Source organism: Pelodiscus sinensis, chromosome 11, assembly GCF_052426305.1.
Source record: "Pelodiscus sinensis isolate ZL-2025 chromosome 11, ASM5242630v1, whole genome shotgun sequence".
Lineage (NCBI taxonomy): Eukaryota > Metazoa > Chordata > Testudines > Trionychidae > Pelodiscus > Pelodiscus sinensis.
This window is the reverse complement of record NC_143062.1, coordinates 26,420,256-26,435,549: the sequence shown is the minus strand read 5'-3', so window position 1 is coordinate 26,435,549 and position 15,294 is coordinate 26,420,256. Positions and strand designations below refer to the sequence as shown.

General features: G+C 57.2%; 1 protein-coding gene across 1 annotated transcript in view; it reads right to left on the bottom strand.

Annotated features, from left to right (window-relative positions):
- Positions 1 to 15,294, bottom strand: part of COL7A1 (collagen type VII alpha 1 chain) — a 118,993-nt gene that overhangs the window by 34,597 nt on the left and 69,102 nt on the right. Inside the window, exons 74-90 of the mRNA XM_075938832.2 lie at positions 14,435 to 14,644; positions 12,661 to 12,696; positions 11,937 to 11,981; positions 10,724 to 10,795; positions 9,247 to 9,291; positions 8,253 to 8,315; positions 7,820 to 7,864; positions 7,054 to 7,089; positions 6,022 to 6,057; positions 5,459 to 5,503; positions 4,889 to 4,921; positions 4,533 to 4,595; positions 4,356 to 4,391; positions 3,939 to 4,019; positions 1,235 to 1,303; positions 518 to 553; positions 21 to 62 (exon numbers count right to left, since the gene is read on the bottom strand). Of these exons, the coding sequence (XP_075794947.2) occupies positions 21 to 62; positions 518 to 553; positions 1,235 to 1,303; positions 3,939 to 4,019; positions 4,356 to 4,391; positions 4,533 to 4,595; positions 4,889 to 4,921; positions 5,459 to 5,503; positions 6,022 to 6,057; positions 7,054 to 7,089; positions 7,820 to 7,864; positions 8,253 to 8,315; positions 9,247 to 9,291; positions 10,724 to 10,795; positions 11,937 to 11,981; positions 12,661 to 12,696; positions 14,435 to 14,644 (993 nt within the window). The remainder of the gene's footprint in view (positions 1 to 20; positions 63 to 517; positions 554 to 1,234; positions 1,304 to 3,938; positions 4,020 to 4,355; positions 4,392 to 4,532; positions 4,596 to 4,888; positions 4,922 to 5,458; positions 5,504 to 6,021; positions 6,058 to 7,053; positions 7,090 to 7,819; positions 7,865 to 8,252; positions 8,316 to 9,246; positions 9,292 to 10,723; positions 10,796 to 11,936; positions 11,982 to 12,660; positions 12,697 to 14,434; positions 14,645 to 15,294) is intronic.

The window sequence follows — 15,294 nt, the reverse complement described above, 5'->3', positions numbered from 1 at the left end:
GACATGAAAGGCCAACTTACCGGCTCACCCAGCAGGTTCCCATCAATATCGCCAGGGGCACCCTAGACAGCAGCACACAAAGGGTCAGCACATCAGACACCCCCCCACCCCTACCCCCGCATCTCCACAGAGTGAGCATCAGGCCTCCCCACTCCCCTCCCATCCTGAGCTGACATCTGGGCTCCCTCCTTCCACCAATACTAGTCACCACAAGCCACCACTCCTGGTGTCGCCTGGCACCCTGGAACTCCGGCGCAGATGCAGGGAAGCCAGAGCAGATGCAGCTCATGGCATTGGAGTGAACATGGGCAGTGTGGCATGGAGAAAGCCCCGCACCAAAGGGCTGGTTATTCACTCCTGGCTGTCCTGGCACCACCCTCTCCCTCCCTGGCTTTTACTGAGCTCGAACATTATCATCAATACAGGTTCAGGGCCAGAGTTGGACAAAGAACCCAGGTGTCCTGGCTCCCAATCCCCCTCTGCAGCTTTTTGTTCAGATTTCCCCCGAGCCTCTTACCTTCTCGCCTTTCATTCCAGGAGGACCAACAATCGCCTAGAAACAGGCAAGGGAATATGGACATTTAACAGAAGAGTGACACCAGAGACTAGGGGAGGTTTCTCACTTCAAGGGCTGGGTTATGAAATGAGCGAATGACAGGAAAGAGGACAGCAAGGGAGCACAGAACTAAGCCCCTTGCTTGGTCCATGGCATAGGCAGGGGGATACTGACTTCCCACCCCTACACAGTCCGCTGAACCCTGGTTGCTGTCACCATTTCCTCACTGGGCAGAGCTATAAAGTGATTAAAGGCCCACCCCGTATGGGACCTGCATTCAGAATCCCTGCAGCAGGGAACGCTGGGGTGGTGGGGTGTGGGTGTGTAACAACCCCTTCCAAGCCAAATGGGTCAATCTTGGGTCACCCCACACACTCTGAGATGGAAGAACAACCTTACAGTGCAGGCTGAAGGGCCCTGCCTCCATCAGAGCTGGGCCCAGGGGGCAGAGAAGGAGAGTTACACTAGGAGGCAGGAACCATGAAGGGAACACAACCCAGGAGAGGGGCCAGCTCAGCCTCCCGCTTCCCTCCTCCCCCCACTCTCCCCACACCCCAGCAGAACTGGGCTCTCCCTGAGTTACTTCTACCTTCAGAAGGAAAATCCACAGAAGGGAGCTAGTAACCTACCCCAGCTGGCTCAGAAAATGAGCCAAGGGAGATAGAACATCTCACACACCTGTCCTCGGAGCCCAGCGTCCCCTGGCTCTCCTTTGGATCCAGCAGGGCCCACAGGTCCTGGCACACCCTGTCATGCAATCAACACAACTGTTAGCCTTGGGCTGAGATGGCCATGATGGGAGCTAATCTGTCCCAACTCCATGTTCCCAACCCAGTAACCCTTGGCTGCTCTGCCACCATCAGCTCTCTCTCAAGAGGTGGGGCCACCGCGGAGGTAACCTGGCCAATCATACACAGCAGCTGACTTAGGGTATGTCTACACTACAGCGCTAATTCGAACTAACTTAGGGTATGTCTACACTACCCCCCTAGTTCAAACTGGGGGGGGGGGGGGGGGTAATGTAGTCATACGGAGTTGCAAATGAAGCCTGGGATTTGAATTTCCCAGGCTTCATTTGCATAAAGCCGGCCGGCGCCATTTTTAAATGCCGGCTAGTTTGGACTGCGTGCCGTGCGGCTACACGCGGCACGAACTAGCTAGTTCGGATTAGGCTTCCTAATCCGAACTAGCTGTACGCCTCGAACTAAGATAATTCGAATTAGCGCATCTAGACTTAAAAACTAGTTCAAATTAGCATTTTGCTAATTCGAACTAGCATGTCCCAACTGAGTGGACTCTGAACCGAGGTTAAGGATGGCCGGAAGCAGTGCCGGCAGGGCATCAGAGTAGGACTTAGAGCATGGAGCTGCTGTCTCAGGCTAGCCGAGGGCTGTGCTTAAAGGGACCCGACTCCCACCCTGGACAGACAGTTCTCAGGGGTTCCCCGCTTGCAAAGCAGTCCTGGCTTGGAGTGCCCGGAGTGCCCACACTCGGCATATCACAGCACTCGGCCATCAGCCCGGCTGCACTTGCTGCAAGCTGCCATCCAGGGAGGGGGGTCAATCGGGGGGCTGCAGGAGAGCTTCCACCCTGAGGAGCCCGCAGAGCCAGCCCAGTCCTCCCCATCGGGGGCTCGTACCCCATTCCTCCCTCATCTCCTTCCACTTACCCCTCCCTAGCTCCCCTTCCTGATGTACAAAATAAAGGACACGTGTGTTCAAAAATAGAAACTCTCTTTATTCAACAAAACTCGGGGAGACTGGGAAAAGGAGGTGGGAGAGGGGAAGAGAGAGGGTGGGAGAGGGGAGGGCAAATAAAATGATCAGGGGTTTGGAACAGGTCCCATATGAAGAGAGGCTAAAGAGACTGGTATTTTTCAGCTTAGAAAAGAGGAGTCTGAGGGGGGATATGATAGAGGTGTATAAAAGCATGAGTGGTGTGGAGAGGGTGCATAAAGAAAAGTTCTTCATTAGTTCCCATTATAGAAGGACTAGAGGACACCAAATGAAATGAATGGGTAGCAGGCTTCAAACTAATAACAGAAAGTTGTTCTTCACAAAGCAAAGAGTCAACCTGTGGAACTCCTTGCTGCAGGAGGCTGTGAAGGCTAGAACTAGAACAGAGTTTAAAGAGAAGTTAGATAAAGTCATGGAGGTTGGGTCCATGGAGTGCTATTAGCCAGGGGGTAGAAATGGTGTCCCTGGCCTCTGTTTGTGGCAGGCTGGAGATGGATGGCACGAGACAAATGGCTTGGTCATTGTCTTCAGTCCATCCCCTCCAGGGTCCCTAGTATTGGTCGCTGTCGGCAGACAGGCTACTGGGCTAGATGGACCTTTGGTCTGACCCAGTACGGCCATTCTAAGCTCAGGGCTCAGGGTCGGGGGTCTCACTGGACCACCTTGATTTTCATGCCAACCTGCTCCTGGGTGGCCAGGCTGGCAGCTATCCTGCCCTAGATGGCCACTTGCCTGTGCCTAGTGCGGAGGTCGTGGATGAGGTCCACCTCTTGCAGACCCGGGCAGGCTCCCGGGAGCCACCAGCCTGGTCCCGGGAAGAGGGGGAGGGCTGGGTGGCAGCGGGTGGCCGGCTCGAGCCGTGCCAGGTGCAGGGTCTGCTGGCTGGGTGCTGGCAGGCTTGCACCTGGCACGGGCACCGTAGCCAGCCCGTGCCCCTTTAAGGGCTCCGGGGCCGGGAGGGGGGCATACGAGTTTCCCTGGTGGTGCCCAGAGTGGCCACTAGGGAAAGCTGGGGAGAGCTAGCCTCCCATTAGTTCGAATTAAGTGGCTACACAGCCCTTAATTCGAACTAGGCGTTAGTCCTCGTGGAATGAGGTTTACCTAGTTCGAATTAAGTGCACCGCTAGTTCGAATTAAGTTCGAACTAGCGGTTTGCATGTGTAGCGCCTATCAAAGTTAATTCGAACTAACGGCTGTTAGTTCGAATTAACTTTGTAGTGTAGACATACCCTTAGTTTGTTTGCATACCACACTCCCATTGGTTGAATTCAACGTACTCTTCTACATAGCATGCTGCTACGGAAAATCTAAGCCACACAGAACTCAAAGCCAAGCGCTCAGTGCTAATTTTAAATCAGAGGCGCTGCATCCCCTGGAACCTATATTTGGTGGAGATCTCCTGTGTCATCCCACCTGGGCTAGAGTCACAGGGGCAGGCAGCTGCACAGAGAGATGCAGAACTCCTCCTGATCCACATGGTCTCCAGTGGCAGAAACACAGGGACACAGAGAGGCTCAGTGCAGCAGGATCGTGGCATTTCCAGCTCCTGGGTCACCCAAGTATCTGGGGAATGCTGAAATTCCCCTTCCCGCTGGAGCTCACTGTAGCAGAGGCACGTGCCCAGCTAATACCTGGGTGGGACTTACAATTTTTCCAGGCAGCCCAGGTTCTCCCTGCATCCCTGGCACTCCATCTCTCCCCGGCACACCAGGCTTCCCCGTCTCGCCCTAGAAAACAGGAAAGGAGTAGCTGGAATTATCAGAGGTGGGGGAAACATACAGCACAGCTAACAATCCACTCCACAGCTAGCCTCTCAGTCAGACTCTGCCCACAGCTTCCAGGCCTCGGCAAAGTGGAACAAGAGCATCAGCTGTGCAATGGGTCGCCTGGATCTTGCCTCTCAGCCACGGAAGGCCCAGCTTTGCCAAATGGACTCATGCACAAAGGTAAAGGTTGCCAAGAGAAGAGATGCCAGCAGTAGGGTGCTGGCCAGTTGGGAAAGGCAATTCATACCCCCATGGGAGCAAAGGGGTATTGGGACACGGGTCACAAGTAATGCTTACCACTTGTCCTGGCAATCCCGGGGCGCCCTGTGGTCCCTGATGGAAGACAAACAGCCAGGAATCAAAGATAATAGAGGAGGAACCGACAATCTCCCACCCTGGACAGCAGTACAGAAACCATTCAAATGCCACTCCCTGACCACACCCAGATCAGCGAGAACCACACTAGCTACCTACCACGAGGCCGGGAGGACCTGAGGGTCCAGGGAGGCCGACATTCCCCTGAGGTCCGGGCAAGCCCTGCAACAGAACAAAGAGGCATGTTAGAGAGCAGGGGAAGTCTCTCCTAAAGGCAGAGTGGATCCCCCCACTAACAACATCTCCCTCTAGGCAGAGTCACTCTGCAGGGTGCCCAGGCCTTGGCCTGTCACGGAATCAGGACACACCAGCTCTCTCCTAAGCAAAGGGCCCAGCACCCACTCTAGGGCAGGTGTATATGCACTGAGTAAGGTTCTAGAAGCAGCTGAGAGCAGGCCAGAGCCGACCTGCATGGGCACAGGGCATGGAGAGCAGGGCCTGGCAGAGCTACTCACCCGAATGCTGGAGCCAGGCTCACCTGGGTCTCCCTGCAATAAGAGAGGCTGTTATAAACCCCGCCCAGCAGGGACAACAATCCCAGATCCAGCCCACGAGGCCTCACAGCAGCCTCTCCAGACATTATCTGCCTCACTGTGATGGCAGAAGCTTACACAAGACTGCAGCACAGACAGGATTCCCCCATACCAGCTTCTACAAGGACTGAGCACAGCAGATGCTCATAGGCCTCTTGGGATTGTTAGCCAAGGATTGTTCCTGCAGGACAGGGGCCAGGACACAGAGCTGGTGAGAGACCAAGGAGCGCCAACCAGGCCTGAGCCAGATCTCCCATGCCTCATGCCTGGCCCTCCCTCAGCCCACATACTCTGCACGGATCTGGAGGCCTTCCCCGGTGGGCAGATGGGCCATGCCTGCAGGTTCGTACTATTCATTGATCTACAGTGCTTCCTTCAGCTAACACAGCCCTCTGGAGTCCCTAAGCCTAGCACAGACAGCAGGAACCCAGTTTCCCCCGGTCCGAGGTCCAGCCTCCAGTGGGTTGGAAGAAGCTGCTGTCTGGGACTTACCTTTATTCCCGATGGGCCCTGAGCGCCTGGTGGTCCAGCAAGCCCCTGCAAGGAAGAGAGAGGCTGGTATCCCCAGGTACAACTAGAGCCCAGTAGTGCCTCCGAGTCAGTTGTGGGGCCCAGCACAGACAGCGCAGACGTGTTTCTTGTTTGGTTTGCTGCCTTGGGATCTGCCGTACACACATCTGTTACCACCCGACGTCCGCATCCCCCAGGCCCTGCTAATAACACAGAGAGCTGGGCCTCCAGCCCTGCAGGCATCATCTCTTGCAGGCCCCGTGGGGAGGGCTGGCAGGGAGGTAGATGCTGAACAGAAATGCTTTGTGTGCCTTTGGCAGCTCCAGTGGATGTCACTGGGATCCTGTTTTCTGCTCCCTGTTCCCACTATTAGCTCTGTGCTGGACCAAAACCTCATGCCCGCAGGTTTCAGCCTCCTGAGCCCATCTGGACACTACTGTGAATGTTGGGGTTCAGGCACTGGCAGATTCCCCTGTGCCAGCAGAGATGCAGCTGATGCGCATGGCTATATGCAACTGAAGGTACAGAAGGCAGGAGTTACTTACAGCTGGGCCTGGGGGCCCTGGATCTCCCTGGTTGCCCTGCAGGAAAGGAAAGAGACTGTCAGTACTGGATGGGGGCTATCGAAGACTGATCGCCTTTTGCCACTGCAGAGGCCAGATGAGCTGACTGGCTTCTGGGTTTAACTGAGTTTTGGCTGGATCATACACTTGGCAAAGGGTTGGACTGAGCTAGCTTCATGTGAAATGCCCCTGCCGCTGTGGCATAGCTCTCTCTCACAGCCCTGCAGAGGGAGGGAAGTTGCACTCAGTGGGCGCCAGGGTTGCACCCACATTCTCCACCCCCTATTGTGCATGTCACACCATATGTGGGACAATATAGGGATCAGTGCAACCCCAGCCTGCTTCGGGGGGATTTACAACAGGGCCAGGCAGATGGACACAGGATTTTAACCTTCTCGCTTTCTGCGCCATTGGCACTTCTTAAGCAGCTGTGCACTACACAGTCAGTCATTCCAGGCCCTGCTCTAGCACCAGTATGCAAGGTCTCTGAGTGCTTTATACCTGTGAGGTGCCTCTGAGTTATTAGCCCCATTTTACAGAGGGGGAAACTGAGGCCAGGAAAGCATGCGTGACTTGCTCAAAGTTGTGAGTCAGAATTGGGACTAGAGACCCAGATCTCTGGAATCCCAGTGCCTGCTCTAACCTCCAGATGCACGATCTTTGCCTCCCTGTGAAAGTTTACAATGCAGACTGCTCCTGCAAGCAGAAAGGCCCCAGACTCCGCAGGAGAAAGATGTACTTGCTACATGCAGGAGAGGCGCAAGAGAGGAGGGGAAGGCAATCACCTACCGGTCGGCCTAGAACTCCGGGAAAGCCTGGCATACCCTGCAAAGAGGCAATTCAAAGCCGGAGAATTAACGAAACCCCAGCAGCCCCTGAAGCAGCCCCAGTTTGGGCCGGGCCTCCCACACAACGTGATGCCAAGACAGAGCTGCTGCACAGGATAGACAGAGAGCTGGGGAAGCCAACCTCAACCGGGGCCCAGAACCAAGGCCTACCATGGAGGTTACTTACAGCCGGGCCGGGAGGCCCTCTAAAGCCCTGCGGGCCCTGGATGGAAAGGAAGGACACAAAATGACAGCACATGAGCTGGCAGCACAATGTCGCCATGGGGAATGCTGCTCACAGGGGCGCAAAGGGGCTGGAACAGGGACGCTGGCACCTCGTGCGGCAGGATTTGCTGCACAGAGAGTGTTCCCCGCTGGTTAGCACAGGTGGACGTGTTCCCAGAAATAAACGGGGGCTGTCTCCCAGCTCGATCAGTCAGCACGGGACACCCGTTCCCACCTCTCCCGAGAGCACAAAAATACAGCACGACAGACAGAACAAAGGCTTCTGGTTTGGGGGCTCATGGTCGCATGCTGAGCCCAAATCTCTCCTCCCGGTCTGGATCGCATCCTGTGCTAACCCACCCACCTGTACAAAGGCCAGAGATTGCCTCGGGGATCCCTCCTCAGCATCCCAAACCCCTGCCAGTCCAGAGACTTCTAGAGGGCCCTGCTGTGGTCCCGGGGAACAGGCAGCATTACTGGGGAACAGGCGGAGTACTGGGGGGCTGGCCTGGCTCCTGGAGCTGCCCTGTCTCTGTAGCTGGGAAGTGTTGCCCTGAACTGAACCCCACGACACACAGGGACTCTGGCTCCTGGGAAACCCCACATGAGCAGCTCACCTCTCTGCAAGCTGCCTCCCAGCCAGCCTCTCCCACTCCTCCCACCACCCCATTCCCGAGCGCTCCCTTCCCACACCCCCTCGTCAGAGGCTGATGCTTCCCATAACTCACCGGTTTGCCTTCTGGCCCAGCAAGGCCTCTTTCACCTGGGAGGCCCTAAAGCACACAAGGCACGGGAGAGACCGTAAGACAGGCACTGAGGGGTTAGTGGCTCTTTCAAAGCACTAAAGCACCTCACTTGAGCCCTTGTTAGTCCACCCTCAGCCCTGCCAATGCACAATAATCCCCCCACCCACTGTGCTAGCCCAGCCTTGCCCCCCTCTCAGCTCTGCCAATGTGTTGCAGCCCCCTGGAACAGCCCAGCCCCCTCCCTCAGCTCTGCCAATGTGCCCCAGCCCCCCATGCTAGCTTAGCCTCAGCCCCCAGCTCCCTAACCCATCCCAGCCCCCTGGGTCAGTTCCCTCTGCAGCTCTGCCAAGGAACCTCAGTCCCAACCACACACGGCTGCGGTTCCAGAGGCTTTGGTCCCACCAGCAGTACTTACCGGGCTGCCATCTCTGCCTTTCTCACCAGCTTCTCCTCTCTCCCCTTTCTGCCCAGCCTCACCCTGCAGTTGGGACACGCAGCACATCACACAAAACAGCAGGACATCAGCGTGACCCACCCCCACCCTGCCAGCAAGACATCAGCGTGACCCATCCCCTTCTGAGGTCCTCTCCCTGCCCGTGCCCAGGCAGGAAGAGGCTCACCTGCTAGGATACTAGGAGCCTCTATGTTCCGTGAGGGGAAGCCAGATTCCCTGCATCCCCCTGGGGCTGCCCAACTCTTTTGGGAGGGAGACCTCACATGGGGAACATGAGGTCTCAGCTCAGCACAGCCGTGGGTGTTTACTGGAAATAAGCAGGGGAACTGGCTCTCAGGGCAGCGCAGGGAGCAGGGCTCATGCCGTAGTACAGCACAGGGAGCAAGTGCACTCACGTGCGGCTTTGTTTATATGTAGGACCTGCGGTATAATGTCGACTGTTCCTTCTTTTGGAAAGAATATATCCGGAGCGGTTGTGAGTGGAGGCTACTGGCTTGACAGCCCTGAAGCCGAGGTCTCCTGTTTACAGGCCGAACAGGCAGTGGCCCTGCAAGTTCACCCCTGTGCCCCCTGCACACCATCACCTGCTGACAAGCTTCACACTTGCCCTGGAGGGCCCCATTCGGGAGATGCAAGCTCTCTGTCCATGGACCACTCAGACCTTCGCCTGAGGAGCTGCCATCGCCAGGAACAAACCATTCCAATGGGTTATGAGGGGGATGCCTGGGCAGGGCTCTGGAGCCAGGAGTCCAACACAGGCGGGACAGCCCCAAAGACATGGGCACTGGCCAGCTGAGCAGTGGTGCAGCCAGACAGAAGGACAGCGAGAGAGAGGCTGAGGGATCGAAGACAGAGTCAAGTGCCCCAGGCAGAAGAGATCCCCCCATGTGAGCGAGACAGAGTCAGAGGGGAAGCTGCTGAAGTGCAGGTGGCAGAAGACTTACTACACCCAGACCTTATCTCCTTTGGGTCCTCTCTCGCCATCCACACCTGACTCTCCCTGCACGAGAGGGAGAAGAAAATGAAAGTTAGTGTCAGAAAGCTCTGGCTCAAACCACAGCCAGCCAGTCACTCTCCTCTAACCATTGGGAACCACTCTCTCCTAGAGCAGGGAAGAGAACCCAGGAGTCCTGGCTAGACCACTACACCTCTCATGAGTGGCAGCTGCTACCACCTTACCCAATCCAAGCAGGTATCATTGCTGCCTCTGCTCCAAGCCCCACCCCTGCTCCCACTTTGTGTTTCATAGAATCAAAGAAAACTAGAACTGGAAGGGACCTTGAGAGGTCATTGAGTCCAGTGCCCTGCCCTCATGGCAGGACCCAGCACTGTTCATTCACTTTGCCCCATTTCAGCTTTCCTGTTTTTCCCCCCTTGAAATCATTGTTGCTACAACAATCAATGTGCTATCACCAGAGTGGGCTGAGCTCACAGTACCAGTGTCAGTTTCCAAGCTGGGCTGAAGGCAAACTCTGGCTTGGGAAATAAAAAGCTTAAAGCAGCAGTGGCCACTTGCAGGCTGTCGGGGATCTACGTGTGGCCCAAGAGCCATTTTATTTACTGTTGTCCACGTACAGAATCACCATATTCTGCTGGTTTCTGTCCATGTCGGTTTTTTTCCTACTGATGTTGCTAAACTGACATGCATGTAAATCAAGGGCAAGTGAAGTGAGGCGTGTGCTGATTGCACACAATACTGACTATAAAAGCCATGTGCTCCCTCTGCCTCCAGTCAAAGCACTGCTACAGTTGTCGGCACACCCTGCAAACTGTAGGCATGCGAGCGCAGTTAGCAAAACTACCCTGCCCTGGAAGACTGTCTTGGTTATGAAACTCTTGCTGCCCACTGAGACAAAGGAGGGCCACTCATGCAGCCCACTCGCTCCCTTGGGTTGCCCATTGCTGGCTTAGAGGCTGATTGCTATAACACTACACAACAGGAATCATTTCACCCACCACTGAAATGCAGCCACTTCTGGGGTGGGAGCTGCTGAATATCACACCACACATTAAAAGAGTCTATGAAGAAGAATCTCTGAGCCCGCTGGATGTACAGGAGGAATCTAGGCACATCCTGTTCCACGTGAGAGTCTGGCCAGGACACAAGGGTTCACACCATGCTTGTGCAGCAAGTGCCATTAGCTCTTTGGTGATCTCAAAGGCTCTCACACATCCCGTGTGAAATGCAGCAAGTGTAGCAGTACAGCACCTCCGGGACCTAGCACCAAGCTGGGGCACTGGGCCAAACTCAGGGAGAGGAAAGTTATCAGCACCATTTCCTGCAGCTCCCCGGGAGACCTGGTGAGATGGGTTCAGTGAGCAGTGCTGGGTGGCGTTAGTGGCAGACTATGCTCTCGTGGTCTCTTTGGGCCTTATACTCTGACTGAGACATGGGGAACAGACAGGGCTCCTCTCCCCTCCTTGGCACTCACCTTGGCTCCCTTGGATCCTGGGGGTCCACGCTCCCCCGGAAAACCCGAGAGGCTTCCTTCCACAACATCTGCCTGGAGACACAAGAGCACAGTGAGAGAGGCACCAGCCTAGGGCCAGCTGTCCTGCTGCCAATGGCCCTGGGAACTCATCAGGGGAATCTGGTTTCCTACAGGGCATCAATGCCTTCCCCGGCCCTACTCTGTGCATGCGTGTGCGCGCACACACACACACACACACACGCACGCGCGCGCGCGCGCGCACACATGCGTGCGCTTTGGCTCAGATACCTGTTCATCCCCTGGAACTGCAAGACCAGATCTGACGGATGGGTCCCTCTTGCCCTGGGGCAAACCCAGCTGCTTCAGTGGAAACCCCATAATGAGCAGCTGTGGAAGAACCTGCCCAGCCTCTTGCAGCCCTGGGCACAGAGTGGCTGGCTGATGTGGTGGAGCAGCAGGGCTCACACCTGCTCTGTTCTGTACCAGATCTAATGGAGCTGGGTCCAGAAGGTCCCTTTTGGGGTGACACCCGGAGTCTAGAGCTGAATGTGGGTGGTGGCAGGGACCTCTCCTGGGACATGCAGAGCTGCACTGATCCCGTTCGACAGGGATGAGGGTGGAATAGCCCTGCCAGGCCTCAGGGTCTTCTCATGGCACCTGCTAGCTAAAAGGACAGGTGCTAGGGCAATTTGCCCCCGCTGCTGTGTCCTGGTTCAGCTGGGGCTGCACAGTGGTGAGGCACCTGCTATCCTGAGAGGTTTTAGTCACCTGGCCATTGCCTGCTATGGCTTCCCACTGCCTGTGTGTGAACTGCCTGCAGAGCAGGATCCCATGAGAGCACAGGGCAAAAGGGACTCATAGGGCCACGTGCTGAGGGATTTGGGGGGTGTACAGGATCTGCCCTGTGTTCATGCTGGCTCTTCATCAGCCCGGGCCAAACAGTGAAGACCAGGCTGTCTGGAGCCAAGCATCTCCCAGAGCTGGGAGACAGGGGGAAGTATGGGGCACTTCCTTGCCCATCAGCTCAGCACATGACCTTCCTGCCTCTCCTGCCTGTCAGCCCAAGGAGCAGGGGACTTGGATCCCTTGCAGTTGGTCCCTAGCCCAACAAGTCAAGAGTTCCATGTGCCACAGCAGCCCCTCCCCAAAGCCTTTTGGTCCCAGTGAGCAGACATGGGCAATACTACCAGGTGGGGAGGGGGGACTTACTCACCTTGGGCCCCGGGGGCCCTGGAGGACCCTGCACACCATCTCTGCCCTGGGACAAGACAAACGGGATGTGGGTCAAAGGTGCAGACGATCCCTTGGAGCAGAGACAGCCCCAAACCCAGAGCGCCAGGAGAAGGCAACCCATGTACACTGACCCTGCAGCAATACCCCATGGGGGCAGGGCTGGTAGGAGGTGAGGGACTGTCCTTTATGCACCTCTATCCACCCTACTTCAGGCTCAGATCCCAGGGACCTTCCATTCTGTGCCCCACAGGAAGTGCTGTACCTCTCCTTCAGGGCTATGGGTGCAGTCTCTGATCCCAGCCCTCACAAGTGGACTGTATAGTGCCAGCACTGCCAAACCCAAATTCTTGCTGATGTCAGGGTGGGGCTACATGAGGAGCCACCCTCGGTGACATGCAGGAGGGGCACAGGAGACATCACCCCCACCCCTACTCTTTGGAATCTAGCCCCACAATTGGAGGCTACATGCAACTGACAGTCCCTGCACCTCCCCCCCCCCCCATGATGGAATAACCCTGAGCCCCCTAAGTCAGAGGGTCCTTTTCCCCTATTGTCAATCTCAAATGCCCGCACAGGCATGGGCAACAATAGCTGCCTCTGATCCCATTGAGATTCAGATCCTGGTACAACTGCCAGCTATGGAGAGTGCGTGGCGTGTAGAGGTGCAGCAGGCTGCCTGCCTGGTAGGTCCAGGCCTCACTCACCGGCTCTCCCCGATCGCCCTTCTCGCCCCGATCACCCTGAAAAGCAAAGAGCAGAGCAGTCTCAGGGGCTTGGGTCTGGCCCCTCCTCCCCTCCCAAGCTGGGGTTAATGCCAGCAGGTAGGGACACGGGGGCCTCAAGAAGCTGAGGTCTGGTCACCGTGCATCACAGAGTGCTCCCATGAGGATCCTTTCCCCACACAACCTTCTCAAAAAGCGCCTAATTTCCTGGGCTGCTCCCACCTACACAGGCACCAGCTGGGCCAGACAGAACAGCCATGGCAGGCAGGCATCCCTACAACCTGCAGGGCAAGTCCCCTCCATCCCCATCCCATCCCCTAGCAGCTTCACACACTGGGCCAGATACAGGCAGTCCCCGACTTACGCGGATCCGACTTACGTCGGATCCGCACTTACGAACGGAGCTTTCTCGCCCCGGAAGTCGGGGCGAGAAAGCCCCGTTCGTAAGCTGCTCCGGTGCCCCTGGTCTGCTGGAGACCGTCTCCAGCAGACCAGGGGCACCGGGCGGGTTCCCGCGCTTCTGAGGCTTTGCCAGAGCAAAGCCTCAGAAGCGCGGGAACCGCTGCTGCTGCCCCTTGAGACCCGGTGCCTGTGGTCTGCTGGGGACAGTCCCCAGCAGACCACAGGCCCCCGGACTGAAGCCGCAGCCGCGGGGGGGTCCCGCGCCTCTGAGGCTTTGCCAGAGCAAAGCCTCAGAGGCGCGGGGAACCGCCGCTGCTGCCGCTTTGACTGAAGCGGCAGCAGCGGCGGTTCCCCGCGCCTCTGAGGCTTTGCTCTGGCAAAGCCTCAGAGGCGCGGGACCCCCCCGCGGCTGCGGCTTCAGTCCGGGGGCCTGTGGTCTGCTGGGGACCGTCCCCAGCAGACCACAGGCACCCAGACTGGAGCGGCAGCAGCGGCGGTTCCCCGCGCCTCTGAGGCTTTGCTCTGGCAAAGCCTCAGAGGCGCGGGACCCCCCCGCGGCTGCAGCTTCAGTCAGGGTGCCTGTGGTCTGCTGGGGACCGTCCCCAGCAGACCACAGGCACCCAGACTGAAGCCGCAGCCGTGGCGGGGTCCCTCGCCTCTGAGGCTTTGCCAGAGCAAAGCCTCAGAGGCGCGGCACCCCGCTGCCGCTGCGGCTCTGCTCCCCGTGTCCCTGGTCTGCTGGGGGGGGGGCGCAGCTAGTGTGCTCCCCCCCCCGCAGCAGACCAGGCTTTTGTTTTGGACTCTGGGGCAGAGCAGCTGGGGCGCTGCCGATTGGTCCTGCAGCGCCCGTGGGCACTACTGGACCAACCCGGCAGCACCCCAGCTGCTCTGCCCCAGGTCCTGATTCAGCCGCTGCTGGTCAGTTTCAGCAGCGGCTGAATCAGGACGTCTGGGGCAGAGCAGATGGGGTGCTGCTGGGTTGGTCCAGTAGCACCCCAGCTGCTCTGCCCCAGGCGTCCCCAAGTCAGCTTCTGCTGAAACTGACCAGCGCTGACTACAGGAAGCCCCAGGCAGAGTTGCTCTGCCCTGGGCTTCCTGGAATCAGCTGCTGATCAGTTTCAGCAGCAGCTGACTTGGGGACGCCTGGGGTTCTTAAGTTGATTCTGTATGTAAGTCAGAACTGGTGGTCAGTTTCAGCAGTGTCTGAATCTGGACGCCAGTTCCGACTTACATACAGATTCAACTTAAGAACAAACCTAAGTCCCTATCTTGTATGTAACCCGGGGACTGCCTGTACACAGCTGGCCACTGCTGACCTTCCAACCCTTGTCCCCTCTTCCCCGGTCTTACTCACCTTCTCACCAGGTCGGCCAGCCTCTCCGAGCTCCCCTGCCCGGCCTGGCACACCAGGGATTCCAGGCTTGCCAGGTTCCCCTGCCTGGCCAGGCGGCCCCTCTGGACCTCGCTCTCCAATAGCTCGTCCCGTGGGGCCTTGGGGGCCCGCAGGGCCTTGGTCTCCTTTGTCGCCCTTGGGCCCTTTCTCTCCAGGAAAGCCCATCGCACCCTGCAGGGAACACACAATTCAGCTAGTCCTGGGGCTAGGGCTGGCAAGTGAGGCGATGCAATGGGGAGAAAGCTGCCGAAGCCCTACAGGCACTGAAGGGCTGGCTGGGGAGGCTAACCACCAGCCCAGGGGTGGGCAATGATTTTTGATGGGGGCCACTCCAAGAATTTGGAAAATGGTCAAGGGCCACACTCTTCCATGCTATTAATGAAGGAGGAGCGGGGTCTGGAATGGAGGATGGATGCAGAAGGGAACTTGGGGTAAGGGAGGGAGTCTGGGTAAGGAGGCAGTTACCTGGGACACTGAACTGGGATGCAAGGAGTTGGATTGTGACTTAAGGCAGGGAATTGGGGTACAGGAAGGGGTGTAGGGATTTGGGTTGTGAGCTAGGGCAGGAGGGGACTGTGATCTGGGGCAGGGGAGTGGGATGCCAGATTTGGGAGGGGATTTGGGTACAGGATGGGGGCAGAGAATTTGGGTATGTGGAGTAGGGGGCAGAGGATTGGGGAATCATAGAAGACTAGAACTGGAAGGGACCTCGAGAGGTCATCAAGTCCAGTCCCCTGCCCTCATGGCAGAACCAAATACTGCCTAGACCATCCCTGATAGACATTTATCTATCTAAAATAAAGGGAAGGGAGGGACTGAGT